The sequence below is a fragment of the Quercus suber genome, unplaced genomic scaffold (assembly GCF_002906115.3).
Source record: "Quercus suber isolate HL8 unplaced genomic scaffold, Cork oak 2.0 scaffold_514, whole genome shotgun sequence".
Taxonomy (NCBI): domain Eukaryota; kingdom Viridiplantae; phylum Streptophyta; class Magnoliopsida; order Fagales; family Fagaceae; genus Quercus; species Quercus suber.
This window is the reverse complement of record NW_027069963.1, coordinates 370,423-379,787: the sequence shown is the minus strand read 5'-3', so window position 1 is coordinate 379,787 and position 9,365 is coordinate 370,423. Positions and strand designations below refer to the sequence as shown.

The following is a 9,365-nucleotide window of genomic DNA, read 5'->3' as shown; positions in this document are numbered from 1 at the left end:
TGAAATGTTGGGCCAAACCACGGGAATGGGTGGAGTCGTGTTATTGCCTCTCAAAATGGAGGTTCGACTAGTTATATTTTCCCCTTTAGATTAAGGGTTTTACAATGGAGTCGCCACTTATTTAATTTTTGGAATAAATAAGAAAACCATAATTGAAAATTTGTCATTTTATTAATTTGAAATTGAATTTACATTGAACATAGGAAATTACACGGCTTTGGTCCTAGATACAATCTAAGATAAAGTACATGGCTTTGTTTCCTAGTTACAATCTAGAAATTGAAAATTACAAGGATAAGCACTTGATCTACTAACCCTTATCTAAGTTCGGAGCTATGTTACAAGGTGGGAAGGTGTTAGGCACCCACCTTGCCCGGTGAAACCGTCTTCTAGACTATGGTGGCAACAATCATATCATATCATCCAATATGTCAATCAATTTGCATGTTGAATTTGATGGGTGTGTGCATGTGATAAACCCTAATTCAATTTATTGAGCATTACATTTGGATTGAAAAATAAATTCTAGTGAATGTGTGTGGATGGTGATAACAGAGTCAAGGATTTGAAAGAATTATTAAACAAACATGTTTTTCATATTTTTGATATGGATTTAAGATTAAAACTAGTGATATGCATGAACATGTGATGAACAACCAAGAACATGTGAAGAACATATTAGAACAACTAAGAACATTCAAACATATTCAAAGGAATTTAAATGATCATTATCATGCTTTAATCTTAAATTCTCATCATAGCAACACAAGAAACAATTATGGAAATAGATTATACCTTCATGCAAGATCCATATGGTGGAAGAGGAGACTCTTGAGGGAGGTCCTAGGGTGGAGGAAAAGAAGAGTTAGGAGAGGAAGAGTGAGTCTCACTCAATACCTTGAGTCTCAGGAAGACCAAGATATGACAAGACTACTCAACTTCACTAGAACTCAAGAGAGGAGAAGAGAGGGGATTTTTTGGTCTAGGAATGAAGGAGGGGAAGGGTTTATATAATAGTAGTGGAAGGAATATGAATGGAAGGCCATTTAATGAGGGTTGACAAGGATTATGAACCTAAACCTCATTTTAGCCTTGGGAAAAATCTGGTACATTAAATGGAGAGATTGGTGGGAGTGGGGAGCAAGCCAAAATTCGGTTTTCCCGTAGCCGCTGTAACAGCTTGTAGAGCCAACTTAGAAAAATCATATCTAACCCAATTCTAATTGGAATCGTCTCGTTCTTATACTCAAATTGAAGCCCCGGATGTCTAGTTTCTGGGAAAATTAACCTCATTCATAGATTCAAAATATTCTGAGAGATATTGATGAAATAGTGAGCAGAGGTCATTTGTTAGAAAATGGTTTCAGCACAATTAACATTAATATGTTTCAAATTAGCTCCCAATTAACATTAAATGGCTCCAATCACTCCCATTTCAGAATTAATTGGTTCCCAATTTACTCTAATTAAAAGATAATTACACAAATTACTCATTGAATAATTAATGTTTAACTATCTAATTAATTAGGTGTATGCAACCTCACCATAAAATGTAGTCCTAACCAATTAAATTATGACACATCACTGATCTCAAATTGATTACACCTATAACCAATTGAAATCAATTGTTCATAATCACATATAGTCGGACTCAATTTGTGATAGTACATCTTAGCCATTAAAACTTGATTTGATGATAACTTTCAATCTAATGGTCCGATTAGGGCTTATGACCAGTCGATTTGATCGTTACAACATCAAGATCATTTTGGTGAAATGAGTCCAATGATGTAATGGCTAGAATCAAGATGCATATTTTTAAAGTGAAAGTATCATTTTACCCTCCATGTGAGGTTAAATGCGGGTTGCAAAATGGGGCGTCAACAACTAGCTGATCGATTTTAGGCATAGGAAATGGATCTTTAGGGCATGCCTTATTTAAGTCAGTGAAGTCTACACACACTCGCCATTTCCCGCACTTCTTCTTCACCACCACAGTATTTGCCAACCACTCTGGGTAGAAAACTTCTTTAATAGCTCCAGCTTGTTTGAGCTTTACTACTTCTTCTCTGACTGCTTCAGCGTGTTCCCTAGATGGACGCCGAGGAGGCTGCTTCAGGGGTGATCATGGGGTTTACTTTGAAATGGTGGCATATAAATTCCGGATCCACCCCTGGGGGTTCATAAGCATTCCAGGCGAATACGTCGAGGTTTTCCTTAAGAAGTTGTACTAACTCCTCTTTTTCCTGCAAAGGTAACTGGGATCCGACTTGAAAGAATTTTTCGGGATTATCCCCAATGATGACTTTTGTCAAATCTTCGCACCCTGTGCCCTTGTCCGGATCTTCAGTGGGCAATAACCGATGCTTTGGTTGCTATAAGCCCCTTTCGGCTTTGGTTGATGACTCGGCTCCTGGCTCATGTTGAATGGCAGCCACCAAACATTGTCTAGCTACAGATTGATCCCCCCGAATTTCGCAAACCTGGCCTTTGGATGGGTATTTGATTTTCTGATGTAAGGTGGAAGAAACCACCCCCAGCGCATGAAGCCAAGGTCTGGCTACAATTGCCGTATAGGGTGAAAAAACGTCCACAACTATGAAATCCACCTTCATCACCTCTAAGCCAGTCTGCATAGGTAGCCGTATTTGGCCCTTCGGGGTAACAACTCTTCCTTCGAAACTGATCAGCGGAGAACTATATGGTGTTAAGTCACTAAGTTTGAGGTTCAGCCTCCTGTAGAGATCAGGGTACATTATTTCTGCAGCACTACCTTAGTCAACCATCACCCGTTTCACATCATACCCCTCAATTCTGAGGGTGACGACCAACATATCATCATGAGGTTGGACAGTGCCCACCTTGTCCGCGTCCGAGAAACCTAAAACTAGTTGATCATCCAGTTTACACCTCTTCGGACCATGGCCAGATTCCCCTGCAGATAGCCGATCTACCGACATGACCTTGGATGGCCAGGATCCCGTTCTCCCTGGGGCTGCAAAGATAACATTGATAGTTCCCAGAGGGGGTTTCGAAGGATCATCCCTCCGGGACTCCGCACTCGTTGGACCTCCTTGGCCACTGGTATGATGTAAGAGATGTCGCAATTTTCCTTCGCCGAATAGTTGGTTCAAATGATCCCACAAACTCCTGCAATCCTCAGTTGTGTGTCCATGATCCTGGTGGTATTGGCAGTAGAGATTGCGATTACGTCTATCAGGATTCCCCACCATCTTATTCGACCGCTTGAAGAACAGCTCATTCCTGACCTTTTCTAAAACTTGATGGACTGGATCTCTGAATACGGTGTTGACAGTCTGGGGATTGGCTGCTCCTGACTGTGCAGGAAAATCTCTCATCGGTTTGTTGTTGGTGTATCGATCCGACCTGAAATCCCTCCTCTCTTGGGGGATAACCTTCTCCTTACCTTTTCCTTGTTGTTGATCTTCTTCAACTCTCTTATACTTTTCAATGCGGTCCATTAGCTGATGCATGCTAGTAACGGGTTTACCAGACAAGGATGTCCTTAAACCATGATCAGTAGGGAGACCGAGCTTAAACGTTTCTAGGGCCATTGCATCAAAATTGCCCTCCATGTCATTAAACATTTCTCAATATCTATCCGAATACACCTTCAGGGTTTCTCCTTCCTGCACTCTTTAAGATAGCAGAGAAGACAAAGGTCGGGCCACTCTTCGGCAGGTGACAAAACGTGAACCAAAAGCTTGGGTGAGCTCTTTGAAAGAGCTGATGGAATTTGGGTTCAGTCCATTGAACCACCTCATGGCAACTGGTCCAAGACTGGAAGGGAAAACCTTACACATCAGAGCTTCATCCCTGGAGTAGACAGCCATCCTTTGGTTAAAATGATTCACGTGTTCCATGGGGTCTGTCTTATCGTTGTAGATGGTGAATGTTGGTTGGTTAAAGCGCCGAGGAAGTCTTGCCTCTTCAATCCTGCGCGTGAAGGGTGACTTAGAAATCTGATTTAGAGCCCTGCTCATGGCGTCGTTTCCCACGTCTCCACGTGATGGACTTCTGCATTGCTCCTTGCGATGAGATTCCTCTTCATAGGTATAGGACTCGCTGGTTGGTGTCCTAGATTTATGTTGATAAGTGACGTCCGGCTCGTCATCAGGGTCCTCATCAGAATACGAGGAAGCCCGTTTCCTCTTTGCATGGCGCAACTCCCTTTTTAGCTTTTCAACCTCCCGCTGCAAATCTCGGTTCTTCTCTGTATGGGACATACGACTCACGCCATGTGATTGGTTCTGACCAGGGGGCACGGTGTGTATGCTACCCTCACGGTCTTGTCTTCGCTCTAGGTTAAGAAAAGGGTCCACGTGCTGAGATGCCCTGGACTCTGCTTCTTGTTGACCGTGTCCAGCCATCACCTACTGTTGTCTTCGCTGCTGCACAAGCTCTCCCCACAGACAGCGCCAATTGTAGGGTCAGTTTTCGTAGCCCAAGCCCAAAAGGTATGGGTTAAAGGCCCAATGAACCCAGGACAATGAATTTGTAGAGAGTAGGCGAAAGAGCTGGGCTGGTTATGAATTAAACAATGGTTGGCTAGGGTACTTGAGGTGGTGATAACATGAAATAATGCTTGAACAACTCCATGAATGAATGTCCGAAGAGATGTTTTATTGAGTGAACAGTAATTACAACATTCAGAGCTACAGTAAAGTTTTTCTTTTTTCTCTCTCGTCTTTTTCCCTCCCCCCTTCTTATTAGAGACCCTTCTTCTTTATATAGCACCCTTTCCTATCATCTCCATCGTCCACCTGTTCTTCATCTGTGTATCTACTTAAGTACATGTCATGTCGTGTGTCTACTTTAGTTCTTTGTGAGTGGCGGTAGTTGAGGTTACATTGTTCAACGGTCTTCTCCACATAAATGCGGCCAGAAAAACTGTTGTAGTGCATTAAATACGTTGGTAGCAGCTTTTCCTTTAGATATTTCTTCGTTCTGATCATCTCCAAGCCTACCCAGAACTTATCATTATCATTGGGATTACTAGGAAGATCATTCGAACCTTCCATACGTCTGATTGATCAAGGCTATTTGTGATCGAGGAGTAAGACATCTTCGGGCCAGTAGTGACCTCTTCGGACGGTACTCCCCCTCTACTTCTGGGCTTCCTGCCTTCAGATGGACTGTCCTAACCAATTATTGCTCTTCGAAAATATAATACTCCTCACCATGGTGCCCCAGGTCCATTAAGTAGCTCTGGGTTTTTACCCCCCACAATTACTATTACGTATATAATTTTGAAAATCATTATTGGATTCTACATATACAATATCAATTCTAATAATTGTACGTGAAATCCTACCAAATACAAAAAAAGAAAAAGAAAAGAAGAAGAAGAAGAAGATTGGTCTAATAGTGTCTCCTAAATTGAATAATCGTTCAGTTTAATTACAATTTTTTTCGGTTCAAGATCTTCGCATACAAAATATCTGAATAAAAACAGTACAAAAACTATGCTCATTAATTTTTTTTTTATATAAAAAAAAAGCAAAAAACAATTTAATTTTATGGAAAGCTATCAAAATTACCATTTTTTAGATTCAAGATCTTTGCATAAAAATATCTGAATAAACAATTTAATTTTTACGGAAAATATGCCCATTAGTATAAAAATATCTGAATAAAAATAGTATAAAAATATGCCCATTAGTTTAGAAAAAAAAAAAATAACAGCAAAAATCTAAACAATTTAATTTTTACGGAAAGCTAACAAAAGCAAAATCCAATTTTGATTCTAATTGAATTTTCTATAAACTTTGGTTTAATATATATATATATATATATTACCTAGTTTGTAATGGACCATACATAGTCATGATCTATGTGGGGGGTCTGAGGATCGAGAAGGATTGGACCAGGGAATAATTTGCTTAGTCTAAGCCTGAAGAGATAAATGTGCTCCGAGGATTTCATCCACTTAAGGATGGAAACATAATCAAGACAACTGGCATCTTGTGATGTTCCAGGGTAAGGAGAAGGGGTAGCAATGGGGACAAGGACAAGAGGAGGAAGTTTCCTGGAAGGAACACTTTCCTCCTCCACATTGAATGCCTTAAACCAACTTTATTAGCTGTATTAATGAGGAAATGATTCCTGAACAATAACTTCACAGCTAGTAGCCCTTTCCACCACCTTTAGCAGAGTTTTGATGGGACAAGTATCCTTAGAAATGCCTGGAGGCATACAGGTGGAGGGTTAGGATGCAAAGAATGGAGATATAAAAGGAAGGGAGTCTCCCAAAAATGGAGGATGGACATTTTCTCTAAGAAATAGAAAAACGAGAAAGTGAATAGTGCATTATCTGGTGTAGAACTTAAACAAAAAATATATAAGAAACTAATCATTGGACTTGCCTGAGGAGAGCTTTTTTTCACATTCTCTACTTGTGTTATACCTCTTTGTCATTCTAGGCTCTTTGGTCTTAGACTTGAACCTAGCTTAGAATTACACTTGAAGTATTTCCCACACTCTAAAGAAATTCTATTGTTTGAGCTTGGTTTGAAGGACAAGGTACCACTATTCTTAGTGGGCTTGGGCGTTTATTTTCTGAGTACTTACAGTATATTACATAAATGACTTACATATAAATTTGAATTATTTTTAGTTACACAAAAAATAACTCATAAATATAAAATCATTCAAACTCTCGCTTCCTCTAATTTTATATATAGAGTTAGATATAAGATTATATTTTTTTATGGTTTATTTATGTGGACTTCTCATTTTCTACACTGAATTAACTCACTTGACACAAAAATTTATAAACTTAGATTAGATGGGAAACTTCTACATTGAATTAACTCACTTAACACAAAAATTTAAAAGTTTAGATTAGATAAGAAACGTGATGCGAAATTAAAATCTAATTGAATTCCAATTTGAAATCTAATAGGATTTTCTCTCAATTTTGACTATTAATATATATATATGTATATATAGATTTTTAGTTATACAAAAATGCTCATAAATATAAAATCACTTGAAATTATTTTTTTTGTGGTTTATTTATATTGGACTCCTCATTTTCTACACTAAATTAACTCATTTTGCACAAAAATTAAAAAAAAAAAAAAAACTTAGATTAGATAGGACACGTGGCACAAAATTAAATTCTAATTAAAATCCAATTTTCACACTAAATTAACTCACTTGACACAAAAATTTAAAAACTTAGATTAGATAGGATATATGGTGTAATATTATATTCTAATTGAATTCTAATTTGAAATCTAATTGGATTTTCTCTCAACTTCACCTATTATTATTATATATATAGACTAGTATGTAACTCCGTGCTTACGCACGTGACTTGTCAATTGCAGTGGTGGTATGTGTTATTAAACATATAGAACATTAGCTAATGTAATTTAATTATGACATGGATATATTCAAGATTTTATCATTTTAGAACTACTCATACATATTTTGCCTTTTTTGGAATTCAATTAGATTGTTGCATAGTTCATATTAATGGTGATTGTTGGAGTTGCTCTCTATATGTTTGTCATAATGTTTTTATGATTGATTATTGACCACAATTTGATATTTTGGTTTTGGCCTTTGTTTCATAGTAAGAGCTTATAGTTTTGTCAGTTTCTTGCACTTTGCTTATACATTTACGACCATTAAATGAAAGATATTGAAAATTTGAATAATTAAACTAAAATTGGAAATGGTTAAGAATTTAGATTAAATACTTTTGAAGAAAGTTTCAGAGCAATTTTCTGAATTATTTTTTCTACTTCTTTATCAAATAGAACAAAAGAAGTTGTCATCTTTCACTTGGATTTAACTGAATATAATAATGAAAGAAATAAACAATGTAATAAGCTTATTTTTACATCTATAATTAAAGCAATTATTATTTGGGTTTCCATGCTATCATTTTCATAGCTATATAATATAAATAATGAATAATTTGGTCACCTAGCACACAAAAACATATTATTTTGCTGCTTTACTTTTTATTTGCAAAGTTGACATGTGGTATAATTTCACCCAATTTCTGCTTCTATGTTTACAATATCAGCATAGCAAATAAGAAACCTTCGTGCAAAATCATTTATTGGGTTAGTTTAGATTGCATAATAAAGATGTATTTGAAATAATTCAAGATAAAGAAAACCTTTACTCCTCCTGAGCCTTCCAATGCTTTAATTTCTACCAATGACATCTTAGTTTGCATTATTAGTTCTAATTCAAATTTTGTTTTTTTGTCACATGCTGGAATATGTTGAACAACATTATCTTCTTCATCCTCAACAACTTTACATTTGAACATTGTAAGAGATGAATTAAACAAAAATTCCATCATAGAGAATTATTAAAGCAAATGTCTATTAACCTATCAATAAGCTCGGAAACCTTTGTAATTCTGATTAATTAAAATGGAGAAGAGGTGAAGTAAAATATTTGGGATTTACTATAATGCTTTATATATATGAAGTGGTTATCTGATGAACCAAGAGAAAGGTACCAGTCTCCAAAGTTGTGAGAATGCCTTGCAAATTAAAAAATATATATTTTTTAAAGATGTTAACAGTTCTATAGAAAGTGAAATAGATTTTAAAAAAATAATTTTATTATGAAAGATCACAAAATAATTTCCAATTATTACGTCTAAAGGCAACCAAAGGAAAAACACCCACAAGCCCAAACCCACCAAAATTTAAGCACTTAAAAGTATATAGAGTAAAAAGCAACAACATAAAAGAAGAAAAATAAAATTACAATCAAGTACATGGTTGTGGAGGAGGAGGACCTATGTGAGATCATTTGTGGCGCTAAAGTGCATCCAATCAATTATTAAGCAACCATTGCAAGAATGAAAGAAATAGGGTTTGAAGGAGGGGTAGACCGTAGAGGGAGGCTAAGAGATGGGGTTTGTGTTGAACTTGAATGTGATTAACTCACATTTAATTGAGAATAAAATAATATTCAAACCTAATTTAATAAGAATTTCTAAATTTGTTTATTATGGGGGAAGAAAGGCCCAATCTAACATAGTGGGCCGAGAGCCCATGTGAGGATTACTGTGCGTTTGAAGAGAAGGAGATGGTAAGGGCAAGGCCCACCTGGAAGAAGGATCCCCGGAAAGAAGGATGGTGGCCATCCGAGGAGACCGCCTTCCATCTGAGGAGATTTTATTCCTCGGACGCGAATAGTATGGATCAATTGAACGTATAAAAGGTCAAAATGATCTTTCGAGGACTCCTCCTGATCAAGATAAGCTCTGAGTATACTTGGAGACGATAAGGATGAAGAAATATCTAAAGAGAAAGCTGCTACCACCGTATTTAATACTCTGCAGCAACTTTTCTGGCCGCATTTAT

At 36.9% G+C, this 9,365-nt stretch overlaps 2 protein-coding genes across 2 annotated transcripts; both read right to left on the bottom strand.

Annotated features, from left to right (window-relative positions):
* Positions 1 to 2,375: 2,375 nt before the first annotated feature.
* On the bottom strand, positions 2,376 to 2,756 carry LOC136063343 (uncharacterized). The gene has a single exon (XM_065763566.1). It carries the CDS (start codon positions 2,754 to 2,756, stop codon positions 2,376 to 2,378), a length of 381 nt encoding a protein of 126 aa, XP_065619638.1.
* An 18-nt stretch (positions 2,757 to 2,774) lies between these two features.
* LOC136063342 (uncharacterized) lies at positions 2,775 to 3,596 on the bottom strand. Its single transcript, XM_065763565.1, has one exon. The coding sequence runs from the start codon at positions 3,594 to 3,596 to the stop codon at positions 2,775 to 2,777; it is 822 nt and encodes a 273-aa protein (XP_065619637.1).
* Between the last annotated feature and the right edge of the window lie 5,769 nt (positions 3,597 to 9,365).

What these genes read in the sequence shown, in the direction of transcription:
- LOC136063343 (XM_065763566.1), bottom strand. Translation starts at nt 2,756, where the DNA reads ATGTACCCTGATCTCTACAGGAGGCTGAACCTCAAACTTAGTGACTTA.
- LOC136063342 (XM_065763565.1), bottom strand. Translation starts at nt 3,596, where the DNA reads ATGGAGGGCAATTTTGATGCAATGGCCCTAGAAACGTTTAAGCTCGGT.